This window comes from Geotrypetes seraphini, chromosome 18 (assembly GCF_902459505.1).
Source record: "Geotrypetes seraphini chromosome 18, aGeoSer1.1, whole genome shotgun sequence".
Classification (NCBI taxonomy): domain Eukaryota; kingdom Metazoa; phylum Chordata; class Amphibia; order Gymnophiona; family Dermophiidae; genus Geotrypetes; species Geotrypetes seraphini.
The window spans coordinates 39075108-39092469 of NC_047101.1; the positions used below are offsets into that span (position 1 = coordinate 39075108).

General features: G+C 39.5%; 1 protein-coding gene across 1 annotated transcript in view; it reads left to right on the forward strand.

Annotated features, from left to right (window-relative positions):
• LOC117351846 (cadherin-related tumor suppressor-like) overlaps positions 1-17362 on the forward strand; it is a 117330-nt gene that overhangs the window by 83243 nt on the left and 16725 nt on the right. The window contains exon 2 of the mRNA XM_033927695.1: positions 12065-14340. Within this exon, the coding sequence (XP_033783586.1) occupies positions 12065-14340 (2276 nt within the window). The remainder of the gene's footprint in view (positions 1-12064; positions 14341-17362) is intronic.

Here is a 17362-nt window from a genome sequence, read left to right on the forward strand (position 1 = left end):
GAGACAAATGGGACAAAGCACCAATTTTTGGTTTCCACCAAAAAACACATTATTTTTGTCTGAAAACCAAAACCATGGCAATAAAATTAATGCCCCTCCCCCCAAAAAAACCAACAACCCCAAACGAACCAACTTTTGTCCAAAACTGAAACTAGGCAGAAAAAGGATTTGGGGGTCAATTTCAGTGCCATGACAGCACTCTACTTTTGATCTTCCTGAGAGCTTCCAATCTGAGTTTGCACCTGAGGCATGGAGGTTTAAATGACTTGCCCAAGAAGATCACAAGGAGCTGTAGTAGATTTGAACTGGGCTCCCCTGGTTCTCAGTCGTTACTCCTCCACTCTTTAAGGACTGACTGGAATTGAAAGTGGCATGGCATGGAGAATTATTGTCGGCACTTATTCAACATACCTTTACTTTAGTTGCTAGTGTTTCCTAGATTCAATGGCAAATATGAACCCGAGTTCAGATAAACTCCTAGAATTGAAGGTCCGGCACCCCATTATTAAAATATGAACCACTCAGATAGCTGTGCTGATATGCGGTATAGCAAATACAAATGAAAGTTGAAACATTTTCAATGTATCTCTAGCGTTAGCTGTTTTACAGTTTTCCATATTTTGAGCAGTTTATCTGCTCTTTGCTTTCCCAACCATGTATATAACAACTGAGGATAATAGTTTGCAATAATAAATTTAGACCCACGATGTCGCTGTTCACTTAAAATATACAGCTTAGACCTAGACATTTCCTGAAACGTTGAACTGTACAACCAAGAAGATCAAATTACCTATCATCCACGAGAAGGGAGAAATTACCACGTAAGGTAAATTATTTTCAGTAAAAATTGTTTCTAAGGCGCTAATTATCATTTAAAAAATATTTATTATGTTGAGGAGGAGCTGGAAAAGAGAGCTTTAATTTAGAAGCTTTCTTCTGTTGAATTGTATCAAGAAAACAAAGATGTCGGACGCAGAAAAATGGCGTCTCAACCTTCTCTTTGTTCAGTTGCGTTTGTGCTTCACTTTCTGGACTCATTCACTGTTCCTGAAGAATTACAGCACGGAGCTAGTATTGATGATTTCAGACTAGAAATCAATAAACATTAGCTCCTGGTTACCAACTATTTGGGAGGATAAAAGGATAAGTTGAACTTACAAAGAGGCACTTTATTAATGGATGAAATATCGAGAGAGACAAGATCAGTGAATAAACAATAAATCCTTTGAAATGTCTACGAGGTTCAAAGTTCAGAAGAAAGTCCTGGAGACCAATGAACGTTTCACCAATTCTTCTGAGTAGAATCACCATTAGCCGGAAGTGAATTCCTTTTAGTCCCTGTTCAAGATCTGAAATCAAGATATCAATGGTGTCTATCGAGTCGCTCCAGTATCACCTCAAGTGAATATATTTTGTCTGAAAAGTTGTGGATCGCTGCAAAAGACTAAAAAATGCGACCTTAAGTCTAGAAAAGAATTATCCATCTCCTAGATTTGATAAAAGTATATTAGAGTATGTGCTGGAGAAACGACTAAATGTTATTGATCAAAAATGAAGCACAGGTTACTTTGGAAAGAACATTATTATAATCCTCTGGATTTTGAAGACTGAAATGAAAACGAAAGAGCTTCCAAACACGTTCGTGTAGTTTTCATGTTAGAGTGTGAACATTTAGAATAAGCTTTCAGTTGTACGGGTTTTTTCACGCAACAGTTCAGAGTGGAGACAGCTGATTTGTAAAAGAAGCATATTCAAGAGAAAATGGCTAAGTCGTCAGAAATACTTTAAAACTTTCTACTTCTGTTTGAATTATCTTCTTCCCCAGGGTGAGTGGAAGAGAAAATATGGCACGGTTCCGTAGTCTAGAGCAGTGATTCCCAACCCTGTCCTGGAGGAACACCAGGCCAATCGGGTTTTCAGGCTAGCCCTAATGAATATGCATGAGAGAGATTTGCATATGATGGAAGTGATAGGCATGCAAATTTGCTTCATGCATATTCATTAGGGCTAGCCTGAAAACCCAATTGGCCTGGTGTTCCTCCAGGACAGGGTTGGGAACCATTGGTCTAGAGCAATGGTTCTCAACCCTGTCCTGGAGAACCACCAGCCAGTCGGGTTTTTGGGATAGCCCTAATAAATATGTGTGGAAGAGATTTACATATAATGGAGAATGAAAGTCATGTAAATCTGCCTCATGCATATTCATTAGGGTTATCCAGAAAACATTACTGGCTGGTGGTCCTCCAGGACAGGGTTGAGAACCACTGGTCTAGAGCAGGGGTCTCCAAAGTCCCTTCTCGAGGGCCGAATCCATTCAGGTTTTTGGGATTTCCCCAATGAATATGCATGAGATCTATGTGCATGTACTGCTTTCAATGCATATTCATTGGGGAAATCCCGAAAACCTGACTGGATTTGGTCCTCGAGGAGGGACTTTGGAGACCCCTGCTCTAGAGTAACACTGAAGCAACATTCCCTTTCAGAAAATAAAACAATTTCTCTGACTTCCATGCTTCTGGATGATCCTTGTTACTGCTTTGCCTAGCAACACTTCCAAGTTTGCCTTCCTCATTTTCGCTTTCTCTCCTTTTTCCTACTTTTCATCTAATGATTTTTCTCACAGTTGCACTTAACACAATCTGGGACAGCGCCTAAGTCTCACTGACTAATGGTTGGAGTAGACACTATCTTTCATTCATTATTGGTTTTATGAAAATTTTGTTAACCAAGTCGATTCCTTTTCGAAGAAAGAATAGAAACATAGAAGATGACGGCAGAAAAGGGCCATAGCTCATCAAGTCTGCCCACTCTAATGACCCAAACCCCTTGATTTTACCCCCCTAGTGATCCCCCATGTGTATCCCATTTCCTTTTAAAATCAGTATATAAAATTGAAAATTGGATTGGATTGACATATCGGTGGAAATTAAGATCACTGCTCTATTCAGTATGACATTTAGAAGCAGAAATATCAGTTAGGAAGATGATGGCTAAAATATCAGTTAGGAAGATAGGTAGTAATACTTTGATTGCATTAGGAAACAAAACCCGTGTTTGGTTGTTTTGGGGTTTTTTTTTTTGTTCTCCAGCACAGTGACTTAACTAACTTCTTTAGATGCTGCAGCTAGTGTTATTTACAATTACCGTGGTTGTTTTCTGTTGGAGGTCAAAGTTATTCTCGTGATGGTGATGACCCTGAAAAGAATAGGACGAGTCTGACATTTGGATATTCTGTTAGTAATGCTGTTAGTAATTTTTATTCTTCATGTCTTTTATTACCTACGTGTTTGATGTACCAATCAAGAAAGCAAATTTAAATCCAAAATTTATGTGGTAAGAGTGCAATATTACTATCAACTACCTGTTGACAGCTCATCTCTAAGCTTCTCTTCTTCAACCACAGCACATTCAGAAGATTACTGTAATGATTATTTCCTATAATTTACTGATGGAGCTCAGGACACAAAAGATCATCAAAACCAAACTCCTGAGCCAGGAACTGGATTTTTTTCCCCCGAAAATGAAATAATTTGTATTCTATTTTCTTTTTATGCTAATCTTTTCTTCTGTTACATGTCACTTCCTAGTTTGCCTTTGTAAATAAATCATTTATTTTTCTGCACTAAGGGAGTTTGTGTTCATGTCAGCAGAATACAAGTTGTGCAGGTGTTTTCAGAGGGCTTACAAAATTATTTCCAGTCATGTCCTACACTGCCCAGAGGGGTTGGTGTGATTGCTTGTACTACACACTCTAGCGATTTTTACTGCTTGCAGAGACTCTCGGCGTGACACATCATCTGTTTGGTTTTATATTATCCTTTTCAATACTTGTTGTGACATATGTTTTTACCTTTACTTACCATGGACCCCTGATGAAGGTTGTCCGAAACACGGACCGTGTTGGGTCCCCTGTTTGGTAAAAAGGTTTTATATATAGTTTGTTTGTCACAATAAAATTCGCCTACATCGTTGTACACATCTGCAGTTTTGGTTTGTTTGTTCCTGATTGCTTGTACTACCACATGTATCTGCAAATTCTTAGAGAGACACAATATGAGATTAATAGAAGGTCTATTCTGAATGGATCAGTAACATTTAAAAAATATTTTTAATCTATTCAATTGCCTTACTATTCTCACGGCTATTGATTTGGGGTGTTTGGGGTTCATTGAAATATTTCATTGTTACTTTGTATTTATTTTGATTTTATTCTAGCCCAATTTTAATATCCAGTAGTTAAGATGGTGGTTAGTTCTCTACAGGCATTAGTCTACATTCTAGAATTAATCACATTTAGTCACAGCTTTCTCTTTTAAAATTCTCTTCAGTAAATATTTAAATACATCTTCACAACAATTCTAAAACAACTCTTTTTATTTTAAATATGTGCAACAATGCCACTAGAAACCATATTAAAAGAACTACTGGATGAGATTATAGCATAAATTTTTAGATGTCGCTGTTGTCCACATTAAAGTATCTCTGTCCATGCCATACTGAACAAGACGTCATTAAGAAGAACGTCTGCCCGTAGCCTGATCAAGTGAGTGCTGATGTTGCAAACAAGATTATTTCAGTTAACAACTAATAGAGACTTGTGATTTGAAACTATGGGGTCCTTTTATCAAGCTGCAGTAGGGGTTTAACGCGCATAATACCGCACATTAAACCGCCTGCCGTGCTAGCCGCTAACGCCTGCATTGATCAGGCGTTAGTTTTTTAGCCGGCCGCGGGGGTTAGCATGTGATGAAATGTCCGACGCGCTAACCCCACTAGTGCGGCTTGATAAAAGGACCCCTATGTTGTTATAATTGTTTCAATTCTCCTCCCGAGAAAAAGAAAGAGGATACCATTATTTTTATTCAGAAGCACGAGCAACGCTAATGCAGCAGAGACATAACAAGATGTCTGAAGCAGGGATGATGGGTTTTTTTTCTTCTTTCCATTCTTTTGCTGTATATTTTGTGCTACTGTTTGTTTCAGATCAACAGATGCAATACCTTTGTTGATATGTTTAAGTAGACGTAAGCATCTTGTGGGTTTGTAGAGTCTGTAATGACATGAGAACAGAAAGCTTATCGCTTGTTCTCATACTCATTGTGTTATGACTTTAAAAGAACCCAGCACAAAGGAATTCTAAAATAAATGGTTAGGTTTAAGCTATTTTCAGAATGCATGTAGTTTTGCATAGATTCTTTTTAGGGGCCATTTTGTTTTTGACTGGTATTGAGTAGAACGTGACAGCCCACTAATACCTTTGGGTACACATCCATATCGGTAATAGGCAAACATTTTTATAATACAGGTAGGAGATGTAGGTTGCATCAATTCTTAAGAAAGTCATGTTATCCTTATAAGCTCTCCTCTTTCTAAGCAAACTATCAAAATTAGCAGATGGATATTCCTTTTCCTAGAGAGAAGATTCAATTTCTGGCATGGAATACAAAATTTGGGTAGTACTATCTTTTTCATGTCAGCTGTATAAATGGTCACTCCATGTAAAAAAAAAAAAAAATCCAACATGGTAGACACAAAAAAGAGGAAAAAAAGGTTTAGGTATAAGGTATATGGCTGGGGAGGACTCCAATGGCTGGAAGGGTGTAGATGGATTGCAGTGAGCTTTGACAGAGACTTCAGTAGTTGGAATCTAAGAACAGTACCGGGCAGAGCTTTAGATTCTTGCCCAGAAAAAGCTAAGGAAAAGAAGAAGGAAAACCCCCCCAACAGATTTTTAGACTGAATCTGGTTGGGCAGACTAGATGGACCATTTGGGTCTTTATCTGCCGTTATCTACTATGTTACTATGTATTTATATGACCAATGACTCAAAAAATTGAAGGCTCTTCAGCTTGAAAAAGAGAAGACCAAGGCAAGTTATGATAGAATAGAGATACACAGAATCATTAAAAGCAACCTTCATCAGGCAACTACACTGGCTCCCAATATCATCCCGAATAATTTTAAAAACTTCATATATCCTACACCAGATTCTGTACGGAAACTCAGCAGCCCCTCTCATCCAACTATTCTCTACTGTTTGGTCAACATCAAGAAGAATCCTTAACAGAATTCAACTAAACCTGCCATCCACAAAATTCCTCCACTACAAGCAAATTTTCCACTCTATGCTAACTTATCTGGGTGTAAAAACCTGGAATGACCTATCAGAAGCAATCAGGAAAGAGACAAACTACACCGCATTCAGGAAAAACCTGAAGACCCACCTCTTTGACAATGAACTGTTTCAGCTTCTGTATAGCACCCCCTACTTCTAGGCCCTCCTCTTACTTCTCCATGCCCCCCTACTACTTTCCCACTTCCTCTTTGATCAGTTGCCTTGAGCTTGTATAGATTTGTGTGACTCACAAATGGAAGATTAGATTAGATTGATAAATTAAATGTTATTCATTATGGGGCAGATTTACAAAGGATTAATTCTACTGGAAAGGAAAAAACATGAGTCTGGGCAGAGACCCCAGTGAGCATTGAAATTCATATTCACTAGAATCTTGGCACCAATCCAATCCCGGGCGAGCCCCCAGCTGAAACGGTTCTGGTCCCAATACTGCCTCACACACATACTCTCTCGTCTCTGGTACAGGTGCATCTGGGGGCACCTCCCTAGACAGAACAGACCATGTCATGTTCCAGGAGATGTCCATTTATCATGAGTCCTTCATTCATTTATATAGCATTATATATGGGTTAGTTTTTTTAGCTTATGACTGTAGGAAAGACCATATTTGGTAACAGGATACATAAAAGCAACATGACTGTAGGAAAGACCATATTTGGTAACAGGATACATTAGAAAGAGGTAGCAAACATAAGGGGGGGTTTAGTGGGAAGTTTCCATCTAAGGTCTAGCAATGTTTCTTATCTCTCTAAAGCACAAGATGTAAGACACAGAGCTCAGAACACAAAGAGAAAATGGCCTTGTAATTTCTTGGCACATACAACCTGTTTTCAGCTGTTCAATCAGGAACAGAAAACTTCTACAAGGAATATATGCAAGGATTATATGTGCTCCTTCAACCTAGAAGAAGGAACATCCAGTGAGATCATCAAGTTTGCAGACGACACAAAGCTATGCCGGGCAATCAGATCGCAGAATGATAGTGAGGAACTCTAGAGTGACTTGTGTCAGTTAGAGAATTGGGCAGAGGAATGGCAGATGAAGTTTAATGTGGAAAAGTGCAAAGTAATGCATTTAGGCAAAAAGAACAAGGAACACGAGTATAGAATGTCAGGTACAACTCTGGATAAGAGCGAACAAGAAAAGGACCTAGGTGTACTGATAGACAGGACCCTGAAACCGTCGGCACAATGTGCGGCAGCGGCAAAGAAAGCAAATAGAATGTTAGGCATGATAAAGAAGGGAATCACGAGTAGATCGGAGAGGGTTAAAATGCCACTTTATAGAGCAATGGTCAGACCACACTTGGAATACTGTGTCCAACATTGGTCTCCCAACCTAAAGAAGGATATGAAACTGCTTGAGAGGGTGCATTTGGACGCTCCTGCACCCTCGGATGAGAGGCAGAGACAGCTCTAACAATTTTTGTATTTAATTTTGTTGTTACCTTAATTTGCACTATTAGCACACTGGTTTGTGCACTAGTTATCATGTTTGATTAAATACGGGCTAGCCCTGGGATGTTTCACAGATAACTTTGGATATATGGATGTGACAGCTGGTGCTCTAGAGGCTAGTCCCCATTGCAAGCTGTGCGACTGAGGGCTTCCCGTTCACTACAAATTATAGGTGAGAGTTCCTCATTCGAGCTGTCTCTTCACCTCACCCTTCCTTATTTGGGGGGTCAGGGGAGATTTGTTCTCCTGTCTTCTACAACTCCAGCATGTTTGCATCTTAATTATTTGGAAATCTTTAGTGGTAATAGCCATGTACAGTTTCAGCACAATTCATGAAGCAGTTTTGATGTACAAACGTGTACAAATAGGCAGACAAACCGATAGACCAAGTGCTGGTATTGATATGTATCTCAAATATCCCAGAGAAGTGAAAGTCACCTTGCATGCAGAAAATCAAACATGGGAAAAAAAGCTCTGTGGCTAATATTTTCGTCACAGTGTACATGAGGATGGGGATAGATGAATTCAATATAGTTGCTTTGATCACTTTTGCTTCCACATACCTCCTCTGCATCTTCGGCCCATTCCTCTCATTGCCTGCTTTCCTCCAGTCCTTCTCATGTTGCAGGAGGATCAGTAAATGGTACTTAAACTAGAAAGAACAAGATTTAACCTCATCCTCTGGAAACATGAAGAATGATCTGTAAAAGGTAGAAGAATTGTATAATGCTTGGCAGTTAAAATATGGTCGCAATCAAAATGGTTTTACATATTATATACAGATACTTATTTTATCCTTGGGGCAATGGATTGTGCTTCAGACACCAGCAATCTAATGTAGCTTCTGTATCTTTGAAGATCAACAAATTGATCGGTTCTTTTGAAACTGAACTAGCATAATCATTTTTCCCCTGCAAGTTGGATTATAGATGGAAAGGGCTTTTGACATTTAATTATGGACCTTTAATTATGGGACATCTCATTCATTATTCCTCTCTATTACAAAAGCTGGCAGTGTGGACCTGCATAGTAAATGCTCGGATACCAATAGGAATTGAATAGGTGTCAGAGAATTTGTCACACGGCACTTGACTTGCAGCTTTGTAAAAGAGGGGCTATATTTGACATGTTATTATAGTTTCTTTTTCAATTTAAGGTCTAGGTTTCATAAGGATCCTATGATTGACACTATGTAGAGAATGACATGGTGACAGAATTTGTCACCATCTCCACCCCTGCAGATAACTGTGGGAGACCAATCCGTGTCATTTTTTAGTGTCTATCTCAACCTCAGTCCTTCTACACCAGCATTCTTCAATGCAAGGCTTAAGGGTCAGTGGTTGTGTCCATTCATACTCTGATTCTTATGTGAGCCAAGTATAGGACAATGAAGCCATTGTGATATCATTGACGAGGCTGGCTCATAGACATTGATGGAATAAGGCATTATAACATCACAATCTGAGCTCTGGAATGCTGCTACTCTTTGAGTTTCTGCCAGGTACTTGGGACCTGGGTTGGCCATTGCTGAAAACAGGATACTGGGCTTAATGGGCCTATGGTCTGTTCCAGTATGGCAACGCTTATGGTCTTATGTTCTAACCATCCGTTGTCATTCTATAGTGTCTATCTCAACTTCAGTCCTTCTATACCAGCATTCTTCAATGCAAGGCTTGAGGGTCAGTGGCTGTGCCCATTCATACTCTGATTCTTCCCTCTCTCCTTAAAGAATGGCATGAGGATGGTTTCCTGTGGTTCATTTGATTGTAACCCAAACAATGACTTTGGGCTCCAAATCAGAGAATCCATCTTGTCTATCCAGCCTTAAGTGTGAGAATTTAGTCCCCCTTTTATCAAGCTGTAATGGAGCATTTTAGCACTGGCCTGTGAGGTAAATGCTCCAACCCTCATTCAAGTTGAGCATGGGTATTGGACGCCAACGCACTCATAAAGCTGCAGTTACCAATTACGCTGCTAGCTTTCACTCAAGGTGTGAAAAATAACAAAAACATGAAAAATGACGCTAACGCTAGGTTCACCAAAATATTTAATTTTATTGTTTCTATTTTTCTATCATGGACATCAAAAGGCTAGTTGCGTTAGTGGGAGGTCGTTATAGTTACCAAAATGCTGACCTTCTGATATTGAGCTCAGCTCAATACTTCGCAGCTCCCCATTATATACCTTTGGCTCAGTGTGACATCATTGGCTTGACAGCCAATAAAACTAACAGAGGTGGTCTTTAAAGTTAGACAAAGAAAATTCCTCTACATTTTTAAAAGTTTCAGAAATCATATTTGTTTTGTTTACATTCATTTCTGAATATACATTAACAATTTCTAACATATCCAATATTCCTTTTATCCTTATCACAGAGGTATATTAAGAGAATTCTGTATTTGTTAAGTGCTGAGAAATTCTGAGCCTCAGAGAAAAAGGAGAAGGCAATCAAGGAGAAGGAGGGGCTGTCTCCCCCTCTCCCTGAGCTGACAGCTTCAAATTTCATTGATCCTCACACAGAAGCCTTCCTATGTTAGAGACTGGAACAGCAGTCTCTGACTCTAAGTTAACCATTTCCGGATGTTGTGTTCAGGATTTTTTCCTTAGTATTCTTCCATTTCATTTTTAATACAAAATTCCTTCATCCATCCATACTTGGGCCCAACATTCATAAGCGGAGACTTAGGGGAGACATGATAGAAACCTTCAAGATCCTGAAAGGCATAGAGAAAGTAGACAGGGACAGATTTTTCAAACTAAGGGGGACCACAAGTACAAGGGGGCACTCGGAGAAATTGAAAGGGGACAGGTTTAGAACAAATGCTAGGAAGTTCTTTTTCACCCAGAGGGTGGTGGATACATGGAATGTGCTTCCAGAGGCTGTGGTAGATAGGAGCACTGTACAGGGCTTCAAGGAAGGCTTGGATAGGTTCCTAGAGGACAAAGGGATTGAGGGGTATAGATAAGTGTAGAGATGGGTTATAGGGATAGGAGTAGAGGTAAGTACAGGAATAGGAGTAGAGATAGGTTATAAAGCTAGTCAGGGACCACTGCTCAGGCAAAAGGGCCTGATGGGCCGCCGCAGGAGCGGACCGCTGGGCGAGATGGACCTCTGGTCTGCCTCAGCGGAGGCAACTTCTTATGTTCTTATAGCTCGGTCATTCATATTTAATGCATGTTAAATCTTAGTTTGGGATACGTAAGATAATATGTTCTTCCTAGCCAACCTAAGGCACATCTGGTATCAATTAGAACCAAGATGCTAGGAGTGGGAACCTGCACAAAGAAAAGCGGAGAGAACAGAAGACAGAAAGACAGAACCCAAAATTGAGTTCTTAATAAAAGATGGAGTTCTTAATTCCTCTAGAAGTATGTTACCCATTATCTGCTTTCCTTTATGATCTAGCTTAATAGCAAAATACATAAAAAGAATATTATTATGCTTTTCCTTAATATTAATCTGTAGCGTGTTTTTCTGGCCTTGGCTACATCCATATTCAGATTTTTATTCACCAATTTTTCATACGCTTCTATTGGGCGTGGCCTTATCTAACAAATATGCTTGTATCTGACTAGAGTTACCCAGAATCATACGAAAAACCAGCACTTTTGTAGAAACATTCCACAAAAATACTGCACTATCATGTCCTGACATCCATTCCATTACCGTCCCATAGACATCACCCCCTACTGGCCACGAGCCACTACTGCTCAAAGTCCTTTGAGCTTTGACCAAAGGATAAAAGGGGGCCTAAATTTCTTAGTTGTCAGATCTAAGTGTGCTCATCTACTGCTTCACCATAGTCATTCTAAAGATGCTTTCTAATCGGTCTAGAATGTTTGAATATGTACTAAACTATGGCCTTGATGCTGTTCTCTTGTTCTAATAGAAATATATATATTTTTTCTAATAGTGTAATCATTATTATGTCTTACATTCATGGGAAATTTCCCTTAAATCCAACTTGCAGAAAAAAAAAGATTATGCTAGTTCCGTTTCAAAAGAACCGATGAACTCGTTGATCTACAAAGATACAGCAGCTACGTTAGATTGCTGGTGCCTGAAGCAAAACCAGTATAACCTCATGAAAATCAGTTAATTGTGATACTGAAGAAAAATTCCACACGGTGTCGCTGTCTGTCTATCCAAAAGTGAAATCAATCCTTTATATCAGAACCCAACCCACAACTAAGGACAAAGAAAGGTTGGCATTTTCCTGTTTAGAAACCAGATCGCTGTAATTTATTTTATTTTTGGACGTGGTAAAATATACTGAAAAGATTTAGCATATCGCCGAATTTATAGAGAACAAGTATATGTATATATATTTGATACAGAAGATTTCTTAGTTGGTAATCCCAATGGCGATTTCACACCGCTTGGAAGCCTGGAAACAGAAATTCGTCTTTTGCTTGTATTTCTGTTCTTTATTGGATACCATTAATGGACAAATTCGTTATACAATTCTAGAAGAACTTGATCGAGGCTCTTTTATAGGGAACATTGGCAAAGATTTGGGAATGGATGTCATCAAACTAAAATCTCGAGGACTGAGAATTATCTCCCGGCCCAGGAAAGACTACTTTGCGGTAAATATGGAAAATGGCTATTTATTTGTCAATGAGAAAATCGACAGAGAGGCGCTTTGTGGGCAGAACTTGAGATGCTCTTTGAACGTAGAAGCTGTAATAGATAATCCCTTAGAAATGCATAGAATTGAAGTGGAGATTTTAGATGTGAATGACCATTTCCCCGTCTTTCCAGTGAAAGACAAGCTTTTTAACGTGTCTGAAATGGCTTTGATTGGGACTCGCTTTCCACTGGAGAAAGCTCAAGATCCCGATGTGGGTATTAATTCCCTTCAAACCTACGAGCTCACCGCAAATGAATATTTTGAATTACAGGTTCAACAAAACATCGATGGCAGTAAATCGGCAGAACTCGTGCTGAATAAGGCATTAGATCGGGAGCTGCAGGGCTTCCATCAGCTCAAGCTAATAGCGTTTGATGGCGGAAACCCGAGGAAGTCAAGCGACCTTAAGATTTTGATCAATGTTTTAGATGCAAACGACAATGCTCCTGTGTTTGATCAGTCTGTCTATCAGGCTAAAATATTGGAAAATGCACCTAAAGGAAGTTTGGTAATAAAACTCAATGCAACTGATTTGGATGAGGGACAAAATGGAGAAATAAGATACTACTTTGGCAGTGTAGTTCCTCCAAACATAGAGAAAAAATTTGGAATCGACCCTGTGAGTGGAGAGATTATCACTCAAGAGGTCCTGGATTATGAAGACATTAATCTGTATGAAATTCAGGTTTCAGTCATTGACAAAGGCCCCTTTGGAGTTGAAGCTCATTGTAAGGTCCTAGTAGAGCTCATTGATGTCAATGACAATGCTCCAGAAGTAACCATAACGTCTCTGAGCAGCCCTGTTGCAGAAGATACTAAGCCAGGGACTGTTATAGCTTTAATTGCGATATCAGATAAAGATTCTGGAGTGAACGGCAAAATATCATCTAGTATACCCAATATCCTTCCATTTACTCTTGAAAACTCCTTCAACAATTATTACTCTTTGATTTTGAAAGAACCATTGGACCGTGAAACGGTGGAGCAGTACAACATCTCCATCACGACCACTGACCAAGGCTCTCCTTCGCTGTCCACTACTACAGTCATCACAGTGAAAGTATCTGACGTGAACGATAACAAACCTCAATTTACTCAACCAAAGTACATAATATATGTGACGGAAAACAATATCCCTGGAACCTCCATATATGCAATTTCTGCTGTTGATTCTGACTTAAACGAAAATGGTTCTATAAGATATTCTACTTTGGGGAGTGAAACTCACGATAACTTTGTTTCCATAAACCCTAAGACTGGTGAAGTCTATGCTTTGAAATCTTTTGATTTTGAAGACAGAAGCCATTTTCAGTTTCAAGTTCTGGCAGAAGATGGCGGTGTTCAATCGCTGAAAAACAACGCATCTGTTGATATATTTATAGTAGATGCAAATGATAATCCTCCCCTCGTCCTGCCTTCTCCTTCTAGAAAGGAGTTTGTCTATACTGAATCAATCCCTCTTTCTGCACCAGTTGGTTACTTCGTGTCGAAAGTAAGAGCGGTAGATATGGACAGTGGATACAACGCGTGGTTATCTTATCATTTACTTCAAAACTCAACTTCCCTGTTCCACGTGGGGCTTTATACAGGGGAGATAAGGACAGTTCGCTCCTTTAGAGAAAATGAAGAAAAGCTTCAAAAACTAGCCATTCTTGTAAAGGATCATGGGAAACCTGCACTGTCTTCTACAATAACTCTTAATATTATATTAAAAGAAAATATAGAAAAGGAATTACCTGATTTCATTCAAGACTCCAACAATAAGACCAATATTTCTGATCTGAATCTTTATTTAGTTATTTCCATCGCTTTTATCTCCTTTTTGTTTCTCATAACGGTGATCACCTACACTATACTGAGAATGAGCAGAGCTAGGAGCAGCTTCATGGAGTATACTCAGCCTCCATGTCCAGGCACCGGTGGAAGCTGGTGCTACTCTCAAAACCAGCTGTGTAAGGTGAGACTTAGTGCAGAGGTGTCTAAAAGTGACTGCATGGTTTTTAATAGGCACTCTCTAAACTCTTCTGGAAATGAAGTAGAAATCAAACCTACAACTCCAGAAACTAATCAAGTGCTGGACAGAGGAAACTTGTTAGTCTCCATCTGCAATAAGGTAAGGCAGGCTTTAAAAGTCAACATTTCATTTTTAAAGTAGTTTCAAATTCTTTTGTACATACATTGTCTCTTTCTGTCAACTTTGGATGTATACAATCTAAATTGTAAATACAAGAATAAATAATGAAAATTAACTGAGAAAAGAATCAAAGCATGATTATATCGTACTTTTAAAACCATGCAATGAAATTGTCAAAGGAATTTTTAATAGTTTATTGTTTGCTTAAGATATATACAACCTCATTTATTATGTTTCATTCATTTGCTGTAGATTGATCCTGCACAGTCAGTGCTAACAGAAAACCATGTCCTTTTCATTTACACAGAACACAGATACATCCTCACCCATGATGGAATAAGTAATTACAAACTAAAAATAGAAATATGTTGCAAAAGGTAAACTGAACTGCCAAGAAGCTAGACTCTGCATACAATGCAACACCACAGAAACAGTGATATATGTCACCTAATACTGTGCAATATATACAGATAGCAGATGTAAATTTGAAAAAACTGACAACAATCACCACTTTACAAATTAAGTTAAAATTAAATAAAACAAAAAATGGAAAATAAGAAAAAAACATTTTATCGGACTGATATATTTTTCAATTAGCTTTCAGAGGCCAAAAACTCCTTCTCCAGGTCAGTACAATATACTGCTGTTATAGTATCCTGTCCTGACTTGAGGAAGAAGTTTTGGTCTTAAAAAGTTAGTAAAAAAAATGCATGAGAACTAATCTATTAAAAAGATTACCTTATTTCCATTATATATATATATAAACTTTTATCAATACAGCTATAATATTACTTTATTCAAAGTAACAAAAAATCTTTTTTCTACCTTTTGCCATTTCTGGTTTCTGCTTTCCTCATCTTTTCTTCACTCTCTTTTTTCCATCCAGCATCTGTCCTCTCTCTCTCTCCCTTCTATGCAGCTTCTGTCTCTTTCTCTGCCCCTTCCATCCACTCTCTGTCTTCTCTCTCTCTCTCTTCCATGCACTATCCACTCTTTCTCCCTTTCCTATGGCATATTTATCTTTTCTGTGCCCCTTCTATAAACTGCCTATCCTGTGCCCCTTCTCTCCTTTATATACGCTTCATTTTATCTTCCCCATCTCTCCATTTTCTCTTTCTATCACAACCCCTCCCCCATGTTGTGGCATATCTTTCTTTGTTCCCCCACCCCACCCCACTCCATCCCATCCAATCCCATCTTACTGTCTGGAATCTCTGTCTCATTTCCTTCCTTCCCCCATGACCTGGAATCACTCCTGCCCTTCCATCTCTCCCTCTCTTTCCATGATCTGACATCTCCTTTCCTTCCCTCCCTCCATTTCTTATGGTCTGACATCTCTCTCTCCTCTCACTTCCCTGGTCTTTCTTTTCCCTCCCTCTTCCTCCCCCCAATCAGGTGTAGCATTTCTCTTCTCCTCACCTCCCCCCATTGGATACCTCTCTCTCTCTCATTTTCTTTGTCACCACCCCTTATCAGCAGTGCAGCCTTTACAACTCACTGCTCTTGCCAGCATTGGGCTTTCCTTTTTGCTGGTACTGCCTACTTCCTGCTTCCACGAAGGCAGGACTCAGCATAGAGGAAGTCCTGAAGCCGGCAGAACTTGAATTGTGAAGGCTGCCACTGTGGGGAAGAAGTTCCTGATCATGACTGGCCCTTGGAGCATCCCCTTATGGGCTACACCTGAAGTGGACAGCCCCCTGCCTCCCCATGGTATGCCATTGATTATGAGCAATAGTAATACATTTAGCAAAGGGATCAATACCAGTGACATGATACTTTATAAAGCCAATCAGTGAACATAAGAACATAAGAACTGCCTTCTCCGGATCAGACCTTCGGTCCATCAAGTCCGGCGATCCGCACACGCGGAGGCCCTGCCAGGTGTACACCTGGCTTAATTTATAGTCCACCATATCCTTATATGCCTCTCTTAAGGAGATATGCATCTAGTTTTCTCTTGAAGCCTAGGACGGTCGATTCCGTCATAATCTCCTCTGGGAGGGCATTCCAGGTGTCAACCACTCTCTGAGTGAAGCAGAACTTCCTGACATTAGTCCTGAACCTGTCCCCCCTTAGCTTCATTACATGTCCTCTAGTCCGTGTCAAATTGGACAATGTAAATAATCTTCTCTGCTCTATTTTGTCGATTCCTTTCAGTATTTTGAAGGTCTCGATCATATCCCCACGCAGTCTCCTTTTCTCAAGGGAGAACAATCCTAGTGTTATAAGTCTGTCCTCGTATTCCAGTTTCTCCATACCCTTCACCAGTTTTGTTGCTCGTCTCTGCACCCTCTCCAGCAGTTTTATATCCTTCTTTAGGTAGGGAGACCAATGTTGGACGCAGTATTCCAAGTGTGGTCTGACCATTGCCCTATAAAGCGGCATTATAACTTTCTCCGATCTACTCGAGATTCCTTTCTTTATCATGCCCAACATTCTATTTGCCTTCTTTGCCGCTGCCGCGCATTGTGCCGACGGCTTCAGGGTCCTATCTATCAGTACACCCAGGTCCTTTTCTTGTTCACTCTTCCCCAGAGTTGCACCTGACATTGTATACTCGTATTCCTTATTTTTATTGCCTAAATGCATTACCTTGCATTTCTCCACATTGAACTTCATCTGCCATTTCTCCGCCCATGTTTCTAACCGACACAAGTCGCTCTGGAGTTTCTCTCTATCATCCTGCGATCTGATCGCCCGGCATAGTTTTGTATCGTCTGCAAACTTGATGATCTCACTGGATGTTCCTTCCTCCAGGTCATTGATATAAATATTAAAAAGGATCGGCCCAAGTACCGAGTGGTACTTGAGGGAGTTATTGTGAGCAGTGTGATATAGAACAAATGTTCTAACGTTGGCATTCACAATTCCATTCACCTAATTCTTACCCATACACCCTCCCAAAACCAAAGAAACAAACATAATTACAATTAATTAGAGGCAAAACAATCTGGCTCCAGCTTTATTTCTTAAATTAAAATAACCTTAACAACATCCACAT